General features: G+C 51.3%; 3 protein-coding genes across 3 annotated transcripts in view; all 3 read left to right on the top strand.

The window, feature by feature from the left end:
* The first annotated feature begins 597 nt into the window (after positions 1-597).
* Positions 598-10,679, top strand: LOC128916311 (protocadherin beta-15-like). The gene has a single exon (XM_054217761.1). The coding sequence runs from the start codon at positions 725-727 to the stop codon at positions 3,164-3,166; it is 2,442 nt and encodes an 813-aa protein (XP_054073736.1). The 5' UTR covers positions 598-724; the 3' UTR covers positions 3,167-10,679.
* A 3,968-nt stretch (positions 10,680-14,647) lies between these two features.
* Positions 14,648-18,544, top strand: LOC128916243 (protocadherin gamma-A12-like). Its single transcript, XM_054217624.1, has 2 exons — positions 14,648-17,080; positions 18,533-18,544. Exons 1-2 carry the CDS (start codon positions 14,648-14,650, stop codon positions 18,542-18,544), a joined length of 2,445 nt encoding a protein of 814 aa, XP_054073599.1.
* A 1,417-nt stretch (positions 18,545-19,961) lies between these two features.
* LOC128915987 (protocadherin gamma-C5-like) overlaps positions 19,962-24,225 on the top strand; it is a 248,422-nt gene continuing 244,158 nt past the window's right edge. Inside the window, exon 1 of the mRNA XM_054217044.1 lies at positions 19,962-22,388. Within this exon, the coding sequence (XP_054073019.1) occupies positions 19,962-22,388 (2,427 nt within the window). The remainder of the gene's footprint in view (positions 22,389-24,225) is intronic.

Here is a 24,225-nt window from a genome sequence, read left to right as displayed (position 1 = left end):
TTTCAGCCGGGCTTCCCCGGCCGGGGAAGGCGGCTCGATCCCTCCGGGCTGAGACTCCGCCCCACGGTGCTCCAGGAAATGCCCTGCCCCTCTCTCGACGCCGTGCTCCTGGAAGTGCAGGGAGCGGCCGTCCGGGAGCCAAGAGCACCCACCTGCCGGAGGGCTCTGGGCAACGGGCATCGGGGAAAGAGACGGGGCAGCTGCCGGCGCTGCCCGTGCGCTCGGAGTCAAGCGTCGGCCCCGCAGGACTCCCGGCGCTCCTGCGCTGCGCTTCCCTCGCCTGCGCCGTGTGCCCGCGTCCTGCCGCGGAGCCCCGAGGCGGGCGAGCGGCCGGAGCCGCGCGTGTGCGCGGAGGCCCGAGTGCCGGTGCGAGGTGGCAGCGGGGGCAGCGGGCGGCGGCGGGCGCAGTCCCGCCGCGGGCCGCAGGGTGGTGCTCCCGGCCAAGGCGGCGCCGAGCGGCTGCGGGCGGGGAGGCGGCCCAGCCCATTCCGCCGCTACACAGCCCAGCCGAGCCGAGCCAAGCCGGGCAACGGCGGCGAGCGGCGGCGAGCGGTGCCCCGTGCCAGCGGCTGCCGGGCCAGGGCGGCCGCGCTCCGTGCCGCCATCCGGAGTCGGCGAGAGGGAGGCCGCCCGACCGCCGCCCCGCCGCGCAGCTGCCGGGCGCCGCTCTCCGCGGAGGAGTGCGCGGGCGATCCGCGAGACGGAGGCTGTCCGCCGGCCCGAGATGGCGATCGCAAGGCAAGTGCTTTGTCTCTGTGCTTTCCTCTCCCTGCCGCTCGCTCGCTCCGAGCCCATCCGCTACTCCGTAGCCGAGGAGGCGGCGAGCGGCTCCGTGGTAGCCAACGTGGCGGAGGACGCGGGGCTGTCCCCGGCGCAGCTGGCGGCTCGCGGCGCCCGCCTGGCCTCGGAGGACGGCCGGCAGCACTTTCGCTTAGACCCCGCCACCGGCCGGCTCGTCGTGGCCGAGAGGCTGGACCGGGAGGAGCTGTGCGGCCAGTCCGCTACGTGCACGCTCCCCTTCGAGCTCCTGCTGGCAAACCCGCTGCAGTTCTTTCGGGTGGAGGTGGCCGTGGAGGACATCAATGACCATTCCCCCGTTTTCCCGGAGGAACGAGTTACTATTAAGATCCCGGAAAGGAGCGACCTGGGCTCGCATTTCCCTCTGGAGGGTGCTCGGGACCTGGATGTTGGCAGCAACAGCATCCAGGCTTACAGCATTTCTCCCGAGAACGAGTACTTCAGTGTCTCCTTTTCAAGTCAGAGTGAGGACGACAAATATGTTGAACTGGTCTTGGAGAAGGCTCTAGACAGAGAGGAGGAAGGAGAGGTGGTTTTCAGTCTCATTGCCATGGATGGGGGCTCTCCTCCCAGGAGTGGGACCACACAAATCCACATTGTTATTCTAGATGTAAATGACAACTCTCCTGTCTTCACACAGAAGCTGTATGTTGGGCAGGTTTTGGAAAATGCCCCTGTGGGCTCTGTTGTTCTCAGAGTGGTGGCAACTGATCAGGATGAGGGAGTTAATGGGGACATCACCTATCAGTTCAGGCAAGCAGTGGGCCAAAGCAACTCAGCATTCATGATCGACCCTACTAGTGGTGAAATTAAGCTCACAAAGCCTCTGGACTTTGAGGTGGCAGAGAATCATGAGCTCAGTGTGCGGGCCACGGATGGCGGTGGCCTGTCAGCAATCTGCAAGGTGTTAGTGGAGGTGGTGGACGTGAATGACAATGCACCTGAGCTGGTGGTCAACTCCTTCAACAGCCCCCTCCCCGAGAACGCATTCCCTGGAACAGTGGTTGCCCTCTTTACTGTCAGGGACCGGGATTCTGGTGCGAATGGGAAGATCTCCTGTGCCCTTGAGGACCAGCTATTGTTCTCCCTGCGTCTGGCCTATAAGAACTACTATGAACTGGTGACTGTGAGTATGCTGGACAGGGAGGAGACGGCACGGCACATCCTCATTGTCACAGCAGCAGACGCGGGGTCACCTCCTCTCACAACCACCCAGACCTTCACAGTGGACATCTCCGATGTCAACGACAATGCACCTGCCTTCAACCAGACATCATACACGATGTATGTGCGTGAGAACAATGTCCCCATGGTGCTTGTTGGAGCTGTCAGTGCTGCAGATGCTGATGTGGGGCCTAATGCCAAGGTGTCATATTTCCTGGCACCGTCCCATCCCACAGAGCAGCCTCCCTGCTCCTGCATCTCCGTGAACTCTGAGAATGGGCACGTGTTTGTGCTGCGACCTCTAGACTATGAGCAGGTGAAGCAGATTGATGTCTTGGTGAGTGCCTGTGATGCGGGATCTCCTCCTCTCAGTGCCAACGTCACCGTCCACCTTGTTGTGGTGGATGAGAATGACAATGCGCCTCTGGTGCTGTACCCATCACAGGACAGCGGTCCACCATCCAGCGAGCTGGTGCCTGTATCAGCTGAGGCGGGGTACCTCATCACCAAAGTGGTGGCTGTGGATGCAGACTCGGGACAGAACTCGTGGCTCTCATACCACCTGCTGAAGGCCACCGAGCCCGGGCTGTTTGTGGTGGGTGCCCAAAGCGGGGAGGTGCGACTGAAGAGGCCAGTGACAGAGAGGGATGCTGTGAAGCAGAAGCTCATTGTTGTGGTGCGAGACAATGGGAAGCCACCGCTGTCAGCCACTGCTGCACTGAACGCCCTCCTTCTCAATGACTTCTCAGACGTGCACCTACCTCACAGCAGCCTGGCCACGGAGGACGAGAGTGGCTCCCTGACAACCTATTTAATCATTTCCTTGACCTTTGTCTCACTCCTCTTCCTCGCATCCATGACAGCCTTCATCGCTCGCAAGGTGTGCAAGAGAAAGGAGCCGAAGGCAGGGCACGTGCTTTATGGTGCTGGCAACTTGCAGAGCAGCCTGGCTGATGCAGCCACAGCAGGGACCTTGCCCCATGGCTATTGCTATGAGATCAGCCTCACAACGGGCTCTGGCAACAGCGAGTTCAAGTTCCTGAAGCCCATCCTCCCCAGCCTGCCACCACAGCAGTGCACCACGGTTGGGGGCACCCACGATGAACAGGATTTCCCCCGTGGCCCCATTACTGCAGAGGACATGGCACCAGACAACCCCGGGACCCTTTCTGGAGAACAGTTCAATAGTCTTTCCTTTAACTAGCATGGAGTCAGCACATACAGAGGCTTCATTCGTGTCTCACGATAGGAAGGGATCCTTGTTACATCTGCATTTGCAATTGGTGTCAGTGATTTCCTATCAAATTCTAAGTGAGAAGAAATGTTTATCTCTACCTGCAGGAAAAAAACAAACAATAGTAACTGAATTTTCCTTCAGTCCAATAAGAATATGGTTTTGCTCTCTTACAGCCGCTTCTGAAATTTTTCAAGAGTGGTGTTTGTTCCAGTGCTCCCAGCTAAGTTCTTCTCTCACTTGCTGGCAGTCCAGCCCGTGGACCTCTTATTCTGTGCTCTAACACAATGTCAAAGTCAGGCTGACAAATCACATCCCTGCTGAAATGCACATAGCCCTCTTCCCAGCAATGAAGGTGTGAGTACTGTGTTACAATGTGATGCAAGCATCGAGCTCTTTCTTCTCTGGGTGCTGGGTGTCTCTGTCTGAGTTGTATGGGCTCTGTGTGTTTGTCTTCTGGTCAGCTATGTCTGTCTGGATAGCCTTTGTGTGTCTGCCTGTGCTGCAGTAGTGCTGCCCAGTGAATGCAGCAGTTGCTCTCAACTACTGTGGTGACCTCAATTCCAGCTCATCAGGTAAGAAGGGTATTTTGTCCTTTTGAGTACAGCAGTCTCACTTCTCTAAGGGAGAGCAGCAAAACGGACAACAAGATCTTCCTTTGGACGATGAGAGGGGGGAGGGTGGTCTGTCTTCTTGGGGTTTCCTTGGAAATATAACAGCTGAAGTAAAGTTTGCATAGACTGTAACTGTTCAGAGTTGTTAAAACACGTTCATTGTGTTTGAATGCATTGTAAGGAAACTCCACAAGTCACTTCAAGGGCTTTTTCTAAAGTTAGTATCAAGATGAACTTGGAAAAGGACTATTGAGTCTGGTTTCGTTATTGTTACCAAATTCAGAGGTTTCTTGATGGGAGGGGAAAGTGGTCTCAACAGGATATTCTCTGTTTTTGTTAGAGCATTTGCATTCTGCTTTTTGCCCTTTTTCCTTCTACTCTGTGAACTGTGTTTGAGCATTGTCTTACCTATTCCTATTAAGAAGGACTGTTAACCCATGTATAATATCAGATTGTTTGAATGAAACCAGAGTTTTTCTGGCACAGAATATTTGGAAACCCTGACACTGTGTGTTGCTACAGTTATGAACTCTACTGTTATAAACAGGGTTATCCTTGTGTGTAAAAATGAAATAAAGAGAACACCTGAATGGCATGTTTGAAAATGGTCTTTGTAGACATGTTTTTTGTGGGAAATCTCTGTGAAAGTTTTTCAAAAGGCCGGGATTTTTTTTTCTTATTTTGTCCCTTGGCTGAGGTTAGGATGAGCGGGTAGATTTCTTCAGCTTGGAGATGCAGCTAATGGAGTATTCAGGAAAATTGCGGGGAGGAGGGAATTACTGGCAGGCCTACATGAGTCTTCTGAGCACTGAGCTTCTGGTTTCAACGAGGCCCAGTTAGATCCAGAAACTGGCCCCTACCCTAACAGGAAACTGGCCCCTGCCCTAACAGAGGCAGTGGGTATGCAAAGGCCTCTGCAAAGCAGTGAGGTGGGTGGAGTGACTTTTCCAGTTCTCTCAACAGCTCCAGCTGCAGATGGCAACTGTGAGGTGTTGGAGCACTAAGTGTTTTGATTCTAAATGTTTTGGAGGATGGATGGCAGAAGAAGAGCATACGTATTCCTTTAGGGAAGTGTTTGGGAAAGCCCTCGGAAGTGGGCAATTGCTGGGATAATACTACTACCTGGGAGAGGATTCACCCTCAGGAAATGCAGAGGACTACACCTGTCCCTTCCTTAAAGGCCCCAATAAAAAGGTAAGTCCTGAGGGCATGCTGGTGTAGTGATACTGACCAGAAGATCATTGTACATTGAGGATTGAGTGATCCACCATCCAGTTAATCTGGGAAGGCATAGGCCTGTCCTGTGCTGTTTTATTCTTTGTTGTGCTGCATAAATCCCTGGGTGGCAGGATGAACTCAGCCAGCTCACTGGGGAGCTGGTAGGGAGGGGGAGGCTGGTGTTGTCATGCTGGAGTTGCTGCTTGGAGCGCCCTGGGCTTTGGGTTCTGGTCGGTAAGTCGTGGTACATTAATGGCACTTTGTGTATTCCTCTATCAGTATTATTGTTGTTTTCCCCTTTCCTTTGCTGTTCTGTTAAACTGCCTTCATCTCAGCCCACAAGTTTTGCCTTTTTCTTCTGGTTCTGCCTCCATCCCACTGCTGGGGGAGAGTGAGCAAAAGACCATGTGGTTCTTTATTGCCAGCTGGGGCTAAACCACAACAGTCCTTTTTTGCACCCAACATGGGACGCAAAGGGTTGAGATAACAACAGATCTGACTAGAATATGTTAAAATGAATTTGTTATACACATTTATTTTATTAGTTAAATAGTCACTGGTCACAATGTTGCTTTGTTTGTTTGCATGGCTGTGTTATGAAAATTCATATATGCTCATGAAAATTCTTATATGCTCTATGTACACCCTGTGATTATGTTCACCTCCTCTGGGAGAGAGATCAGATTATCATTTTGCCGTCCTGTGTAATATCAGCTTATGATATGATAACATCACTCTTCAGGCTGTTATATTGGTGTGTTTATGCAGCATTGCTGTCCTGTTTGTACCTCAGGCACCATCTCTTGGAATTTATTAATAATCGCACCCAATTTATGGGGAAAAAGGGGATTTAGGGGGGGCTAGTTTCCCCAGCTTTTTCACCTCCATTTTCTCCTTTGGGATGAGTACATCGGCTTTTGAGAATTTTGAATATCCTTGGCATGTTCAAACCAGCATGGTTCTGTTGCTACGTATCCTGAAAGTGTTTCAGGTCTTGTTTAGGGTTAAACAACTATTTAAGAATACTACCCAGAGATGTGCCCGAGGCTGGATAGTCATGGGTAGCATGGCATGTGGGAGAATATGAGTGGGTATCTGGAGAACTTCTCACCTCCAATGGTTTGGAACTTCAGCTCCAGACAACTACAGGACCCTGATAAAGTGATAAAATATTTGAAAGGAAAACGCTGTGGCTATTCCAGAGAGGCACAACTTACTGCACTGTCCTGGGCCCTGGCCAGTATCTACCAATCACGGCTCAATACTATGCAGCACCCTCAGAGGAAAGAAAGGGAAACCAGACCATCAGACAGGACAGCTACTCCAATCCCTGAGACAGGCACTGATACAGGTACTGTGGCTGCTCAAACCCTGGTAACAGGCACTGCAGCTGAATCAGAAAACCAACCCATGAGAGCATCAGGTGCCCCTATTCAGAAGAATAAACACACAAAGAAATTGGTTCACTTAGTAAGGGATGATGATAAACCAGGGCCATCACAAGAACCAGACATAATCACCCAATCCCTATCCCTGAGTGAACTTCGAGTTATACAAAAGATTTCAGCTGCCATCCAGATGAGCACATTGTCACGTGGCTGCTCCAAAGCTGAGATAACGGGGCCAGGAGTTTGGAGTTAGAGAGTAGGGAAGCCAAGCAACTGGCATCCCTGTCTAGGGAAGGGGGCATTGACAAGGCAATTGGGAAAAAGACACAAGCCCTTAGCCTCTGGAGGCCACTCGTGTCAGGCATGAAGAAAAGGTATTCCTTCAGTGAAGATGTTGCATGTCCTTCAAGCAAGTGGACCACCATAGAGAGAGGTATCCAGTACCCCTGAGGGAATTAGCCATGCAGGAGATAGTTTATTATCACCTGGACAATGCACACTTACCCACAGATCCTGATGAAGTCCAATGCACACAGCCCATGTTGTGGAAGTTTGTACAGAGCGCACCATCATCAAATGCCAGTTCATTGGCACTGATGGAATGGAAAGGCGAAGAAGTACCAATGACGGATGAAGTGGCTGGCCAACTCCAACAATACAAAGAAAGTTTCTCTTCCTCCCTCATCTCAGCTGTGGAGAAACTGTCCTGGAAGTTACAGCAACTCAAAGAATATGTCCTGCTCCCCACCTGTACGGGCCAGTATCTCAGTTCTTAGCAGGAGGCGTCTCTCTGCTCAAGAGACAAGATATAGAGGGTACTCACCACAAGGCACTGTGTGGTTTTACCTGTGTGACCATGGAAAGGACATGAGGAAGTGGGATGAACAACCTACCCTGACCCTAGATGTACAAGTACATGAGTCACAAGGAAGAACAATCCAGGAAAAGTGCTTCTCCAGTTTCCAGTGGGCCGTTCCCCACACAGAGTAGGAGGCTTGATCTTATTTCTGATCCCCTTAAAGGGACTTATAAGTCATTTTTGCAAGATGTGAGTAAGAGATATTATGGCCATGATTAGAGAGGCCCTGCCTACAGCCAGGTAGAGGAAAGGGACAACCTCATTTATTGGACTGTGTGAATTCAATGGCCTGGCACATCAGACCCACAGGAGTATAAGGCTCTAGTGGACGTTGGTGCACAGTGTACCTAATACCATCAAGCTATAAAGGGGCAGAACCCATCTGTATTTCTGAAGTGACAGCGGGATCCCAACAGTTGACTGTATTGGAAGCTGAAGTGAGCCTAACTGGGAATGAGTAGCAAAAGCACCCCTTTGACTGGAGTCAAAGGCAGCCAAGTCATATGTCTCCATTAATACTGCTAATGCATTTTTCTCAATCCCTTTGGCAGCAGAGTGCAGGCCACAGTTTGCTTTCACTTGGAGGGGTGTCCAGTACACCTGAAACTGACTGCCCCAGGGGTGGAAACACAACCCCACCATTTGCCATGGATTGATCCAGACTGCACTGGAACAGGGTGAAGTTCTGTAACACCAGCAATACATTGACAACATCATTATATGGGGCAACACAGCAGAAGAATTTTTTGAGAAAGGGAATAAAAGAGTTCAAATCCTTCTGAAAGCCAGTTTTGCCATAAAACAAAGTAAGATCAAGGGGCCGCCACAGGAGATCCAGTTTTTAGGAACGGAAAGGCAAGATGGACACCATCAGATCCCAATGGATGTGATCAACAAAATAACAACTATGTCTCCACTGACTAGCAAAAAGGAAACACAAACTTTCTTAGGCATTGTATGTTTTTGGAGAATGCATATCCCAAATTACAATCTGATTGTAAGGCCTCCATATCAAGTGACCTGGAAGAAAAATTATTTTAAATGGGGCCCTGAGCAATGGCAAGACTTTAAACAAACTAAATAGGTAGTAGTTCATGCAGTAGCCCTGGGGCCAGTCCAGGCAGGGCAAGATGTTAAAAATGTGCTCTACGCTGCAGCCATCAAGAATGATCCTACCTGGAGACTCTGTCAGAAAGCACCGGAGGATACTCAAGGTCAGCCCCTAGAGTTTTGGGGTTGGGGATACAGAGGATCTGAGGCCCACTAAGCTCCAACTGAAGAGATACTGACAGCATATGAAGTGGTTCAAGCTGCTTCAGAAGTGGTTGATACCGAAGTACAGCTGCTCTTAGCACCTCGACTGCCAGTGCTGAGATGGATGTTCAAAGAAAGGGTCCCCTCTGCACATCAAGCAACTGATGCTACATGGAGTAAGTGGGTCACAATGATCACACAGTGAGCTAGGATGGGAAACCCCAGTTGCCCAGGAATTCTGGAAGTGATCATGGACTGGGCAGAAGGCAAAGATTTTGGAATATCACCAGAGGAGGAGGTGACGCATGTGGAAGAGGCCCTACCATATAATAAACTATCAGAAAATGAGGAGAAATATGGGCCCTGTTGTATTGTAGGAAAACATCAAAGGTGGAAGGCTGCTGTGTGGAGTCCTACATGACAAGTTGCAGAAGCCACTGAACGACAAGATAAATCAAGCCAGTTTGCAGAGGTAAAAGCCATCCAGCTGGCTTTAGACATTGCTGAACAAGAAAAATGGACAGTACTTTACCTCTATAGTGAGTAATGGATAGTGGCAAATGCTCTGGGGGGGTGGGCTTTACAGCAATGGAAGCAGAGCAACTGGCAGCACACTGACAAACCCGTTTGGGCTGCTGCACTGTGGCAAGATATTGCTGCCCAGATAGAGAATCTGGTCGTAAAAGTACCTCTTCTTTGATGGTCTGACCTATGAATAATTCAGTCTTATGTTGCCAGTCCAGATCCACCTGAGCCACTTTAATCTTAGCAGCCTGAGGTACTTGCTTGTTGTTTTGATGTTCCCCAGTGGCCCGACTCTTGGGTGAGTATCTATGTGAGGACGATGGCTGAAATATAATTATGGGGAGGCCTGGTGGATTGATTATATCACACTCCCACAAACTGGCCTAGGTAAGTGCCATGTGCTTACAATGATGAGATGGCTGGAAACATACCCTGTGCCCCATGCCACCTCCCAGAACACTATCCTGGGCCTTGAAAAGCAAGTCTTATGGTGACATGGCACCCCAGAGAGAACTGAGTCAGACAACAGGACTCATTTCCAAAACAACCTCATAGACACCTGGGCCAAAGAGCATGGAATTGACTGGGTATATCACATCCCCTATCATGCACCAGCCTCTGGGAAGATTGAAAGATACAGTGGACTGCTAAAACCTACACTGAGAGCAATGGGTGGTGGGACCTTAAAACACTGGGATACATGTTTAGCAAAAGCTACCTGGTTATTTAACACCAAGGCATCTACCAATGGAGCTGGCCCTGCCCAGTCAAAACTTCCACGTACTGTAGAAGGGGATAAAGTCCCCATGGTGTACATGAAGCATATGTTCGGGAAGACACTCTGGGTTAGTCCCTCCTCAGGCAAAGGCAAACCCATCCACAGTGTTGCTTTTGCTCAAGGACCTGGGTGTACTTGGTGATGCAAAAGGATAAGGAGGTTTAATGTATACCTCATGGGGATTTGATTTTGGGTGAGAATAGCCAATAAAACAAATTGTATGATGTTAATTGCCAAATAACCCTGCCACTGTATGTCATCACTATGACAATTACTATGTGCTATATCAATGGAACTATTTTAAGAATCACCGTAACTAATGATGCGTGGACTTTGATGAAACTGAATATAGAGCAGCGGTGATGGGACCAGAACGGGCTTCAGCAACTGGTGCCCAGCAACTTCCTCGAGATCAACATCTTCAACCCAGAGACGGTGGGCACAGGCTGCACCAGATACACCAGCCACAAGCTCCAAACTCAGCATGTAACTGTCCAGCACCACACACCTTCTCTCCTGCCCTAAGAGACCGTGATAACAGATGGAGCCCGAAGTAATAGATTAAATGAACTCAATGGATATTTCAGAGAGATTGCCCATAGACTAAGATGATATCTGCATGTACATATATAAAAATATATATATAAATATATATATATATAAAACAGGGAAAAGTGGTTAATTGGAAAGTGTTAAGATCTGGGCATGATATAGATGGTATAGGATAAGGGGTGAATAATGTCCTGTTTCTGGCAGGGATAGGGTTAATTTTCACAAGGAGCTTGGATGGGACAGAGGCAGTTTGGCCGACCCAAACTGGCCAAATGGGTATTCAATGACAAGTGAGTCATGCTCAGTATATAGCTGGGGGAGCTGGTGGCAGAAGGCGGGGGGGTTGGACGGGAAGAGGGACAGGCAGTAGGAGGGGGAGAGGGGGCTTCTCAGAGTGGGCTGGTCTTCGGGTTCCAGTTGGTGAGCGGTGGTACATTAATCATGTTTTGTATATTCCTCTATCAGTATTATTGTTGGTTGTTTTTCTTATTCCTTTGCTGTTCTGTTAAACTGCCTTTATCTCAACCCACGTGTTTTGCCTTTTTCTTCCAATTCTCCACCTATCCTGCTCCTGGCTGTGTGTGTGCGTGTGAGCAAAAGACCATGTGGTTCTTTGTTGCCAGCTGGGGCTAAACCACAACACTGTGTCTGATGCAGTTCATAACAAGATGGTTTATTTTGTTTTTTACACTACGAGAGGGCAAGGCTGTTTCCTGTATTGGAGGGCCTGAACACATTGATGAGCTTTCCCAAAGGGCTCATCGGAGGTGCCCTTTAGGAAGTATAACTTCTTAAGCCAGGTGTTGCATTAAAAGGGTCTTAGTTTTGTCACAGAAACAGGGCCCTGCCAAGGGCCTTCACTGAAACAATTCTGTTTCAGAGCCAATGGCTCTGACTAAGACAGTTTAACATTTGCCCATTTCAGAGACCTGCCAAGGGCTTTTACTGAAATAGCATGACAAAGCTGAAAAGATAAATATTTCCTGCTTCGGAGCCCTGCTAAGGACTTCCACTGAGGCAGTTTCACAAAGTTGAAAAGATAAAATGATTTATTGAAGCAACAGATATAATAGCTTCTGAATTGCTGTTGATAAATGCACTAGCTGCAATAGCGCTAATATACTATAATAATGCTAGCAAAATAAATTGATAAATGAATAAATGTTATCACAGGTGTTCTTCACCAAGAGGTGAAGGTGCAATGCTTACCAAGAAGGTGTCCCTGTTTTGGTAGAGGAAGAGGAACACAGCCCATTGACTGTCTCTTCTAGGTCTCAAGTTTCTTCTCCCTCGGAGAGATCTCTCCTGATACTCTCCTCAACATCCCTTACAGAATCATAGAATGGTTTAGGTTGGAAGGGACTTTGAAGTTCCCTAGTTCCAACCCCCCTGCAATGGGCAGGGACACCTCCCATTAGACTATAATACACCATATCATATAACATATCAGACCATAATTTATATCCTAACCTTACCTGATCCCTTCCCTGGGGTGATGTTTTAGCATGATTTGGGTGGAGAGTTGGGTGCTATAGTCATATATGTTTAGTGTGTTCTTCTTTTAGCTCATTACCATACTTAGGGGTGCCAACTTTAATATTTATTTAATGGATAATTAAGCAAAAAGTCTCACTCTGGGCACCGCGGGCTTCCAGATTCTGTGCTGAAGCTGTTTATCTGCCTATTCCTGCATTCACGAAATTTTGAGCCAAAACAGGACTGACCTGCTGCCACAAGACTCCCTTCTTCAACTGTTCTTTACACTGACCTCTCAGCTCTTCCCCACAAGGTTTGCATAGGAGATAAACAGTCATTAGCGTTGTTATCCTCTTACATATTAAATTCCCATATCAGGTAATAGACAGCCCTAGCAGAAGGGATGTGTTTCTGGACCTCTCGGTCACCAGCGCAAGTGAGCTAATCATAGATACCAAGATTGAAGGCAGACTAGGCTGCAGTGACCATGCACTGGTGGAGTTCTCAGTCCTGAGGGATATGGGACAGGTGAAGGGTAAAGTCAGGACCCTGAATTTTAAGAAAGCAAAATTCCAGCTGTTCAAGTCAAAGAGACACCCGGGGAAACTGTCTTCAGGGACAAGGGAGCAGGGAAAAGGAAGGTCAAAGAAAGCGTACCTCCCCTGATGAACACAACTAGCAAACTGGTAGCAACAGGCAAGGAGAAGGGTGAGGTACTCAAGAAATTTTAGCCTCCATCTTCACTAGCAATCTCTCATCCCACACCTCTCGAGTGGGCCTCAAGGCAGGGACAGAGGGAGCAAAGCCACTCTGAATGTAATAAGATCAGGTTCGAGACCACCTGAACATATGTAAGAGAAGCATATGTAAGTCCATGGGACCTGATGAGATGCTTCCCCGAGTCCTGAGGGAATTGGCTGATGTAGTTGCCAAGCCACTCTCCATGACACTTCAAAAGTCATGGCAGTCAGGTGAAATCCTTGGTGACTGGAAAAGGGGAAACATTGCACCCATTTTAAAAAAAGGTAGAAAGGATGACCCAGGGAACTACCAACCTGTCAGCCTCCCCTCTATGACTGGCAAGATGATGAAACAGATCCTCCTAGAAGCTATGCTAAGGCACATGGAGGACAGAGAGGTACTTCGAGACAGCTAGCATGGCTTCACCAAGGTCAAGTCTTACCTGACCAACCTAGTGGCTTCTAGGACAGATTGACTACATCAGTGGGCAACGGAAGAGCTATGGATGTCATCTATCTGGACTTCTGTAAGGCCTTTGACATGGTCCCTAGCAGAATCCTTCTCTAAATTGGAGACACATGGATATGATGGATGGACTATTCAGTGAATAAGAATTGGCTGGATGGTTGCACCCAGAGGGTTGTGGTCAATGGCTCAATGTCCAGAAGGAGATCAGTCAAAAGAGGTGCTCTCAGGGGTCCATATGTGCACCAGTACTATTTAATATGTTCATCAATGACATAGTTGGATTGAGTGCTCCTTCAGCACGTTTGCAGATGGCACCAAGCTGAGTGGTGCGGTTAACATGCCTAAGGGATGAGATGCCATTCAGAAGGACATGGAGAAGGTCAAGAAGTGGGCCCATGTGAACCTCATGAGGTTCAACAAGGCCAAATGCAAAGTCCTTCATCTGCGTTGGGGCAACCCTCAGTATCAATACAGACTGGGGGAAGAAAGGATCAGGAGCAGCCCTGTGGAGAAGGACTTGGGGGTACTGGTGGATGAAAAAATGGACATGAGCTGACAATGTGCGCTTGCAGCCAAGAAAGCCAGCTGTACCCTGGGATGCATCAAAAGAAACATGGCTGAGGGAGGGGATTCTGCCTCTCTGCTCCACTCTCCTGAGACCCCTCCTGGAGTGCCACATCCAGTTCTAGAGTCCTCAGTACAAGAAAGACATGGACCTATTGGATCAGGTCCAGAGGAGGACCAGGAAGATAATCAGTGGGACGGAACACCTCTGCTATGAGAACAGGCTGAGAGTGTTGGGATTGTTCAGCCTGGAGAAGAGAAGGCTCCAGGAAGACCTTATTGTGGCCTTTCAGTACTTAAAGAGGGCTTACAAGGAAGATGGAGACAGACTTTTTAATAGGGCCTGTAGTGATAGGGTGGAGGGGTAATGGTTTTAAACCAGAAGAGGGTAGATTCTGATCAGATATAAGGAAGAATTTTTTTATTACATGAGTGGTGAAACACTGGAACAGGTTGCCCAGAGAGGTGGTAGATGCCCCATCCCTTGTAACATTCAAGGTCAGGCTGGACGGAGCTCGGAGTCATTTAATCTAGTTAAGGATATCCCTGCTTATTGCAGGGGGTGGACAAAATGATCTTTAAAGGTCCCTTCCAACCCAAACTATTCTATCATTCTATGACTCTGTGAAGCCATGCGGTGGGCAGGACTTGTCAGAGATACTATCCCGAATGCATACATGTAAGGAGTGTTAACAGGGATGATCGCAAGCGCGGGGCTGCAGCAGACGCTGCTCGCTGAGCAGGAGTGGAAGAGCCCGAGCGCTGCAGTGTCTGTCTGCCGCTGCGAGTGTCGCTGTTGGCTCACGCTGAGCCGAAAGGCGGGCGGCGGAACAAGGGCAAGCGGCGAGTGAGCCGCGGGGCTGCAAAGTGCGAGTCCGAAGCAGCACGGGGGGAGCGATCAGAACCGGGCTGCTCGGGGGAAGGTGCGGCGGGAAGAGCGCGGCGGCAGCGGTGACCCGCAGGTCGGCACCGGTGGTCGGAGGGACGAGCGGGCAGCTGGTGCCGGGCTTTGCGATGGCGGAGAGAGGAGGACGCCGGGGCTGGTGGGGACGAGCCCTGTTGTGGTGCGTCCTGGTGGCGGCGTGGGAGGCGGCGTGGGGTCAGCTGCGCTACTCGGTTCCCGAGGAGATGCCGAAGGGCTCGTTCGTGGGCGACGTGGCCAAGGACCTGACGCTGAAGCTGCCGGCGCTCCGCGCCCGCGAAGCCCGCATTTTTGACACCGGTAGGACGCAGTACTTCGTTTTCGACTTGCAAAACGGCCACTTATCGATGAAGGAAAGGGTGGACAGAGAGAAGATATGCGCAGCTGTTGCTAAATGCGTTCTAAATTTTGAGATTCTTGTTAAAAATCCAGTGAACCTTTACAGAGGGGAGGTAGAAATACTGGATATTAATGATAATTCGCCGACTTTCCCCGAAAGGAACAGCGTCTTGGAAATCAGCGAATATACTGCACCTGGCACGCGTTTCCCATTGGAGAAAGCTCAAGATCCCGACATAGGAGTGAACTCTCTACAGAATTACGAGTGCACCGAGAGCACCTATTTCACCTTGGACGTGAAAAACGGAGACGACGGTATGAAATATCCGGAATTAATATTGGTGAAATCTTTGGATCGGGAACAGCAGGCTGCTCATAATTTAATCCTGACAGCCACAGACAGAGGGACTCCTGTGAAATCGGGATCGACAACAATCAAAATAATTGTGTTAGATGGAAATGACAATGCTCCGGAATTTACTCAGCCCGTTTATAAGGTGACCGTGAGAGAAGACGTGGCCGTGGGAAGCCGGCTGTTACAGGTGTCAGCGACTGACAGAGACGAGGGGCCAAACGCCGAGGTGAAGTACTCGTTCTTTAAAATCACGGAGAAGTTCGACAAGACTTTTAAACTAGATCCGGAAAGTGGAGAAATTGAGATAACACAGAAGCTGAATTTCGAGGAACAGGAGTTTTACGAATTGGACGTGCAGGCTCGGGACACGGGCGGACTCTCGTCCCACAGCAAAGTTCTCATCACGGTCGCTGATGTGAACAACCATGTCCCTGAGATTGTGATTATGTCCGTGCTCAGTCCGGTCCCGGAAGATACACCGCTGGGGACAGTCATTGCAATTTTCAGCGTTCAAGACCGGGACTCGGGAGCGAACGGTGAGGTGAGGTGCAGCATCGGCGGACGCCTCCCGTTCCGTCTGGAGAAGACTTTTGAGGACTACTACCGCGTGGTGACTGCCGAGGTGCTGGACCGTGAGGCGGTGTCGGAGTACAACGTGACGGTGCGGGCGTCGGACGGCGGTTCGCCGTCGCTGTGGAGCAGCGCGGTGCTGTCGCTGCGGGTGCTGGACGTGAACGACAACGCGCCGGTGTTCGCGGAGGCGCGGTACAGCGCGCGGGTGGCCGAGAACAACGCGGCGGGCGCGCTGGTGCTGACGGTGCGGGCGGCGGACGCGGACTGGGGTCAGAACGCGCGCGTGCGGTACCGGCTGTGGGAGGGGCGCGTGCGGGGCGCGCCGCTGTCGTCGTACGTGTCGGTGCACGCGGAGACGGGCGCGCTGTACGCGCTGCGCTCCTTCGACTACGAGGAGGTGCGCGAGGTGGGGCTGTGGGTGCGGGCGGAGGACGGCGGCGCGCCGTCGCTGAGCAGCAACGTGTCGGTGCGCCTGGTGATCGTGGACGAGAACGACAACGCGCCGCAGGTGCTGTACCCGCCGCCGGCGTCGGGCGCGGGCTGGGCGGGCGTGGAGCTGGCGCCGCGGTCGGCGGAGCCCGGGGCGCTGGTGGCCAAGGTGGTGGCGGTGGACGCGGACGCGGGGCAGAACGCGTGGCTGTCGTACGAGCTGGCGAAGGCGACGGAGCCGTCGCTGTTCCGCGTGGGGCTGCACAGCGGCGAGGTGCGCACGGCGCGGGTGCCGCTGTCCCGCGACGCGGCGCGGCAGAGCCTGGTGGTGGTGGTGAAGGACCACGGGCGTCCGGCGCTGTCGGCCACGGCCACGCTGACGGTGGTGCTGGCCGAGAGCGTGGGCGAGCTGCTGTCGGAGCTGGGCAGCGCGGCGGCGGCGGCGGCGGCGGGCGAGCCGTCCGTCAGCCTGACGCGCTGGCTGGTGCTGGCCGTGGCGGCCGTGTCCTGCCTCTTCCTCGCCTTCCTGCTGCTGCTGCTGGCGCTGCGCCTGCGGCGCTGGCGCCGCTCGCAGCTGCTGGCGGCGGGCAGCGGCGCCTTGCGCGGCGTCCCGGCCTCGCACTTCGTGGGCATCGACGGCGTCCGCGCCTTCCTGCACTCCTACTCGCACGAGGTGTCGCTCACCGCCGACTCGCGCAAGAGCCAGCTCCGCTTCTCGGGCGGCAGCTGCTGCGACACCCTCCCGGCGCGCCCGCCAGCTGAGTCTTCATGTGATTTCGTGCCTACGGGAGATCGAGTTACCGAGAATGATGGCCAAGTTTCCTTTCAGGTACGTTAATTTATTTTCTTTTGTTTACGCAATGCTTGGGATTGTTAAGGTAGCCACAGACATTTCGAAGTGCATCGTTAGCAGTCTTGTAAATAACATTTTACGATGGTCACCAGTTTATGAATGTCACCTCCTGAACACGTACTGAGTCTGCTGCCTGTGTTTTATGTGTCATGTTCTGTACCTGCTGGGCGGAGCTCGCCTTATCTAGCTGTCTCTAAGACTGGAAGGTTCTGTTGCATGTGCAGCTGCCCAAGGAAATTTCGGTTTCTAGGTCTTATGACACTTCCTTGATTTTTTTAAGTACTTTTTAATACCCAGTTCCCAGCATTTAGTTGCTATCCCCAGTATTAGCTCTCAATTGCTGGCAGAATTGGGCAACCTTGAACCTGAAAGCCAATAACTGAAGTCCCATGTTACTTGGAAATCTACCTTCAACGAACGAATTAATCAGTCCCAAATAAAGACACTCAAGTTTTACAAATAGGTTCGTATTACACGGTGAACCAATTCCTCTGATATCCCATCGAGTTTTTTCCCACTGGTGGGCTTCATGGCTTAACCATTCGATACAAAAGTAATTGCCGGTCAGTGTACAGGCGAAATAGAATATATTTACTAGACTACAGATGGAAAATATTTTAAAAGAAAGTACGATTCATCACAGTCTGTTTATCCTGCGTTTAATTTCGAAATGTGAGTTAATCTCAGACTACAAAATATTTTACTTCTTGTTTTCTTTATAATATAAAACATTCTTTCCTGCCAAACACGCTATTCTGTTCTGAAAGCACATCTACCAAACAGGCTATCTTGGAAGCGGCCTGCCTTATTTCTTCCATTACTGACCTTTCATCAAGGACTGAACAGGCTTTTAGGACTTCAGGAATATAATTAATAAATAATATTACATTGCTGTATTGTTTGTTATTCTGCTATTTATGCCTGTGATACTTTGTATCGTTGCATTTTCAAAAAAATCAACTAGTGGCACATAAAAATGACTGCTTTCAAACTGAGAGAAAATCATACTGTAAGATTGCCAGTGAAGGTCTGCACACGTTTTTTTTGTGCTGATCTTAGATCTTGCCAAAATATTGTGACTTTCTACTGGTGTATACTGTGTGTAGTGGGAATGTAAGCCGAGACATAATCTTCACATGAACTAACCTTGTGGTCGTTACCTCTTTCTGCTGCCACCCATCAGACACAAACTCACATGCATGTGGGAAGAACATGTTTCCCTTTCTGATGCAGGCTTGTTCTTAGCTGCGTCCTCCCGGGATTTCACTGTGCTGTGGCCCGCAGTATCGGGTACAAGGGGGAAGAGAAAATCCTGGAACTAGGAGACATCAATCTCTGCTCGGAAACAGCGATTTGGAGGGTGCTTCGGTGTGTGAAGATACACGAAAATGTGTTTCTGGGTTGTGATATGCAATTCTCGCTATATAGGAGGTGAATTGACCCCATAAATAGCCACATCCTTCTCTTGTCCTCATATACAGATGCCCACATGATTGCTACCCTTTGATTCCTGAAACACTACAAATTCAAACCAGCTTCTCGTTCTGATAGGTTATTCATTTGTTACCGTGAGTTGTGTATAGGTGCAGCTGGAGGAAAAGACGTTATCCTCCACTGGATAAATGGCCAGTGTTAGCAGGAAAACATATTTTCTAATGACACCTTACTGAGAAGGGGAGGAGATCTTCACATTGGCGCCTACAGAGAGTCAGAGTTGGTGTACGCGCGAGAGCTGCTCCTCTAGGTAGGTCGTGTGGAGTGTTTTCTAACCGTTTCTTGTCTTCTACATAAGGGGCTGTGGTGATATATCCCTCCTTCAGATCTTTTTTTTTAATTTATTCTTCAAAATATGAGAGACAAGATTTTAATGTACAGGTGAGATACCACGGCTTTTCATGAGGATGGGATCTATCTATTTTCTCTTGGCTTGTTCAAGCAACAGTAACGGCCGTCGACATTTGCCAGAAAAATGTTCTTAAGGTTCGAGACCCTCTGCAGCAACGGCCGGCTTAGAAATTGAGGCCGTGGTTTGTGAGAGACACAGACAAAAGAATTTCGGGATTGGATTGTATGGCACTGATACGGTGATGCTGGGTTTTGAATGTCGAAAGAGATGGGATCCAGTAGGCCTGGTGTGCCTGCTGTGGTTTTCTCAGTGGCTGGGATTCCCGGCTTTGCTTGTCCGTCAGCGACCACTGTTCGAAGTGGGAAAGCTGAGCGCTAAATCGGGATCGTACAACTATCGAAAATAAAACGACTATCTCCAAGCAGCGTCCATCCCGTCCTGCCGTTTCTCTCACAGTGGGCGGACAAGCCCGCGCCCTCACATTAGAGACCAGTAAGATCACTGTGGGGCAGAGATGGAAATCCTCTCCCACATCCACCAAGCAACGGGGGAGGGTTTTTCTTGCAGAATACTTGCAAATTTAAGAAATTCCTACAATGGGAATTCCTAGATGTACCGTTGCAGCACAGATACAAGTTTTCTGTTTCGCGCTACTGGTAACACCTGCGCTTTCCGGGCACGCGTGTGAGTACGAATTAAGGATGTGCACGGCAGGACCTTCGGGCTGTCGTCTTCCTCTCGGACGCTGCCGTTCTCAGGCACCGGCTCAGGGTGTCGCTGTTGGCCAAGGCGGAGAAGCGGCTCCGCAGTCGTCTCCTCCCCGGACCCTGTGCCCGCGCAGTGCCGGTCCGGGCAGAGCAGAGCAAAGAGAAGAGCAGGAACTGCCCAACTCAGCCGGTCCTCCGATCGGCAACAGGGATTTTATGTATTTATTTCTCTCAGGTACTGATTCAGCTGCTCGGAAAACCCATTTTAAAATCGTCTGCAGGATACGCTTCATCAAAGCAGAGAATGGAGGTCCGACCGGCAGCACAGGGCCGGGTAGCCGCAGGGCGGGTCGCGCTGTTGGCTGTGCTGCTGGTGTTGTGCTGCCGGGCGGCGGCGGAGCGGATCCACTACGCCATTCCCGAGGAGCTGGGCAGAGGCTCGCCGGTGGGGCCGCTGGCGCGGGACCTGGGACTGAGCCCGGCGGAGCTGCCGGCACGCAAGCTGCGGATAGTCTCTGGTGACGAAAAGCAATACTTCACTCTCGGGGAAGACAATACAAATCTGCGGGTAAACGGGAGGATAGACCGAGAGGGGATCTGCGGGGCCGTGTCGCCCTGTGTCCTCAGCTTGGAGGCAGTAGTGGAAAACCCATTCAATATATTTCATGTAAGCGTTACTATCCAGGATATTAATGACAACGCTCCGCAATTTGACAGAGAATTTGTTGCCATAGAAATGATCGAGTCCACCCCTCCTGGGGCCAGGTTCCCATTGGGCAATGGCAGAGACCCCGACACTGGGGTGAATTCATTGCAAAACTACCAACTTACCCCCAACCCGCTTTTCTCCCTTGTAGTGAGGGAGAGTCCTGATGGGACGAAGCAACCTGAATTAGTGCTGGAGAAAAGCTTAGACCGAGAAAAACAGAGAAATCACCATTTGATACTGACGGCGGTGGATGGTGGGGATCCAGTCCGATCCGGGACCGCCCAGATTAAGATTAACGTGACGGACGCAAATGACAACCCGCCGGTATTCACGAAAGATATTTATAAGGTTCGACTGTTGGAAAACCTGCCAGAGAGCTCCTTAGCTTTTCAGGTGAAAGCTACTGACGGCGACGAAGGCACAAATGCAGAAATTACCTACTCTTTTAGTGACATTGCAAACAGTCCTCATCATCTTTTCACTCTGGACTCCAGGACGGGGGATGTGAAGGTAGCAGGCCCCTTAGATTATGAAGAAGGGAAATATTATGAAGTGACTGTTGAAGGCAAGGACGGGGGTGGGCTGAGTGCGCACGCAAAAGTGCACATAGACATTCTAGACGTGAACGACAATGCGCCAGCCCTTTCCCTCCTGCCTATCCTGAACCTGATACCCGAAGACACGGTTCCAAGCACTGTTGTAGCTGTGATCAATGTCCGTGACAGAGACTCGGGAGATAACGGCAAAGTGAGCTGCAACATCGACGGCGATTTGCCTTTCAGATTAGAGCCGTCATCAGAGAACACCTATAAACTAATAATAGCCAGTGCCCTGGACAGGGAAAAGGACTCCGCTTACAATATCACCATCACTGCCAGGGACCGTGGCAGCCCGCCGCTGTCGAGCCGCGCGTCTCTGGTGCTGGAGGTATCGGACGTGAATGACAACGCGCCGGTGTTCGAGGAGGCGGCCTACAGTGCCTACGTGGCGGAGAACAACGCGGCGGGCGCGCCGGTGGTGCGCGTGCGCGCGCGGGACGCGGACGCGGGCGCCAACGGGCGCGTGAGCTACTGGCTGGCGGGCGGCAGCGCGGGCGCGGCGCCCTACGTGTCGGTGGAGGCGCGGAGCGGCGCGGTGTACGCGCAGCGCTCCTTCGACTACGAGCAGTGCCGCGAGTTCGCGGTGGCGGTGCGGGCGCAGGACGGCGGGGCGCCGGCGCGGAGCTCCACGGCCACGGTGCGCGTCTTCGTGCTGGACCGCAACGACAACGCGCCGCGCGTGCTCTGGCCGGCGTCGGGGTCGGGAGCGTCGTCGTTGCCGGCGGCGTTCGAGGTGGTGCCGCGTTCGGCCGAGGCCGGCTACCTGGTGGGCAAGGTGGTGGCGGTGGACGCGGACGCGGGGCGCAACGCGTGGCTGTCGTACGAGCTGGTGCAGGCGTCGGAGCCGTCGCTGTTCCGCGTGGGGCTGCACAGCGGCGAGGTGCGGACGGCGCGGGCCGTGTCGGAGAGGGACGCGGCGAAGCAGCGTGTGGTGGCCGTGGTGAAGGACCACGGGCAGCCGGCGCTGTCGGCCACGGCCACGCTGCACGTGGTGCTGGCCGAGAGCTTGCAGGAGGCGCTGCCGGAGCTGAGCGAGCGGGCGGCGGGCGCCGACTCGGCGGCCGAGCTGCAGTTCTACCTGGTGCTGGCGCTGGCGCTGCTCTCCGCCCTCTTCCTGCTGAGCGTGGCGCTGGCCGTACTGGCGCGGCTGCGCCGGGCCGGGCCGCCCGCCGTGCTGCGCTGCCTGGGCGCGCAGCGCTTCTCCGTGCCCGGCGCCGCCTTCCCGGCCGACTTCTGCGAGGGCACCTTGCCCTACTCCTACAACCTGTGCGTGGCGCCGGCACGCGCCGTGGCCGAGGGCGCTTGGCTGCCGCCACCGCTGCCCAGCGTGCCCGCGGAGGAGCTGCTCGGCGCGGAGCCCTGCGGGAAGCCGAGCCCGAGCAGCAGCGCCGGCGCGGGAGAGCCGCCCGCCGACGCCCCGCAGGTGTGTAAGCCCTCTCGCTCTCGCTTTTTTCTTTGATTTGTGCTGAACCTCCTTGGCTGTTCCCCTGGGATTTCGGGGGGTGATATGCATGGGGAGTGCTGGTCCTTGTGTCCCTGAAGAAATGAAAGATCGGGGTAACATTATTCCATTCAGAGCAAGCCGTTAGCCGTGCTCTCCTTGATTTATGGGTGCTCACGGGTTGAGTTTCAGCTGAGAGGTTTTGTCTCCAAGTCTTGTGCTGCCTAAAGTCTTCTGAGGTATTAAGGGTGAAGGGAATGCCTATTGTGTAGAAAGAGATCCGCTGATTCTGCATGACAGACTCGGGATTGAGACGTGCAGTTGGAGATGTTTCATTTCTGTTCGATTTTTCCCGAAACTGTTCACTTGGGCCTGGTTGATAACTGGACACAAACCCGTTGGTTAATGTTTTTTTCGGTATTGGACTCTAAAAGGAAACGTACTTGTGTCTCCATGAACGGAAAAGTGACGGATTTCTCATCCCTAGTGAAAAAAGAGTGTCGCCCGTCTTTTTTGGAAATGCTGCTGCAGAAATTCCAATAGTGGGACGGGTTAATTTTGTGTTTCTGTGGAGTGCTGATCCTCGTTTCCATGAAAGAAGGAACACCGTATCCCCCTTCCACTCACATCAGGAATCAAGCGTCGGCACTTCTTAGTTCTTTGGTGGTCGCAGGTTCAGGTGAGAGCTTTTGGCTACAACTCTCGAATGAGTTAGTAACGGTGAACCCGGTAAATGAATGATTCTGCATGACGAAGTCCGGAAAATGTGGTGTGGAAAGGAAAGGTGCGTGTGGCTCCATGAATTGAGAAGTGACAGTTTCTTCCTCCCTCGTGAATGTTCCCCTGTTCCACCGTCTGCCCTCATCTTTTGGGGAAAGATTGCTGCAGAAATGGCAGGATTAATGGGATAGATAAACTCTTTTTCCAGGCAGACCTTTTCCGAGTTCTTTGTGCAGTTATTTCTCTTTTTTTTTCTTCCATGCTAGGTGGTAGCTCCCTCTTTTTTTCCCGTTCCTGATCAGTCTTTCATACACAGGTGAAGATGTAAAATGAGATCTCAAGGGGGAAAAAAAAAAAACAACCAAAAAAAACCCCCACAACAACCCCAACAACCTAAATCGGCGTTTAGTACTTCAGAGCCTGTCTTCTTTACCTCTCCCCTTTTCCCAAAACGAGGTAATTGGACCTAATTGATTGCGTTTACGGGGCAATACTTTTTGCAGCAGTTGTTGTGTCTGCCTGTTTACAAGAGGAGGGCTCTACCCATCCTGAAAACATATGGAAAACAACGGTAGAATACTCAAAATGACAGCAATTAGGCACTTGAATAGACTCCATTTGCACATTTACAATTGGTCCGCTCATAGTTTAAGGGTGTGCAGCCGTACTTGTCTTCTGTCGTCCTACAGTGTGTGGTCGAAAAGGTGAAGAATCAAGAAATAGATGAATACTAATAAGCATCAGTGTTTTACACTATGATTTCTGAGAAAATCAAAGCCCCTTCCTCGTTGTTCGAGCTACTGAATTACTTGTTTAAATGTAAATGTGTATAAACTCTAAAACCCCTAAATCAATGTGGGCTAATGAAAAGGGAAACCACACTGTAGAGTCCTTCAACTTTCCTTTTCCACTATTAGCTGTCACTGTAAATGTACCAGCAGTTTAATGTAATTCATCTTCTCTCAACCAATTTAAAAATACTGTTGAGAAGATACTAATATCCAGAATATAGCTGGACAAGAAGAATTTAGAGAAAATCAGCTCTGCCGTATGACTGCTTTCAGCCCCTTTTGCTGGTGTGGGATACAGACTAGGCAGA

Source organism: Rissa tridactyla, chromosome 11 (genome assembly GCF_028500815.1).
Source record: "Rissa tridactyla isolate bRisTri1 chromosome 11, bRisTri1.patW.cur.20221130, whole genome shotgun sequence".
NCBI lineage: Eukaryota > Metazoa > Chordata > Aves > Charadriiformes > Laridae > Rissa > Rissa tridactyla.
This window is presented reverse-complemented; position numbering and strand designations above follow the sequence as displayed.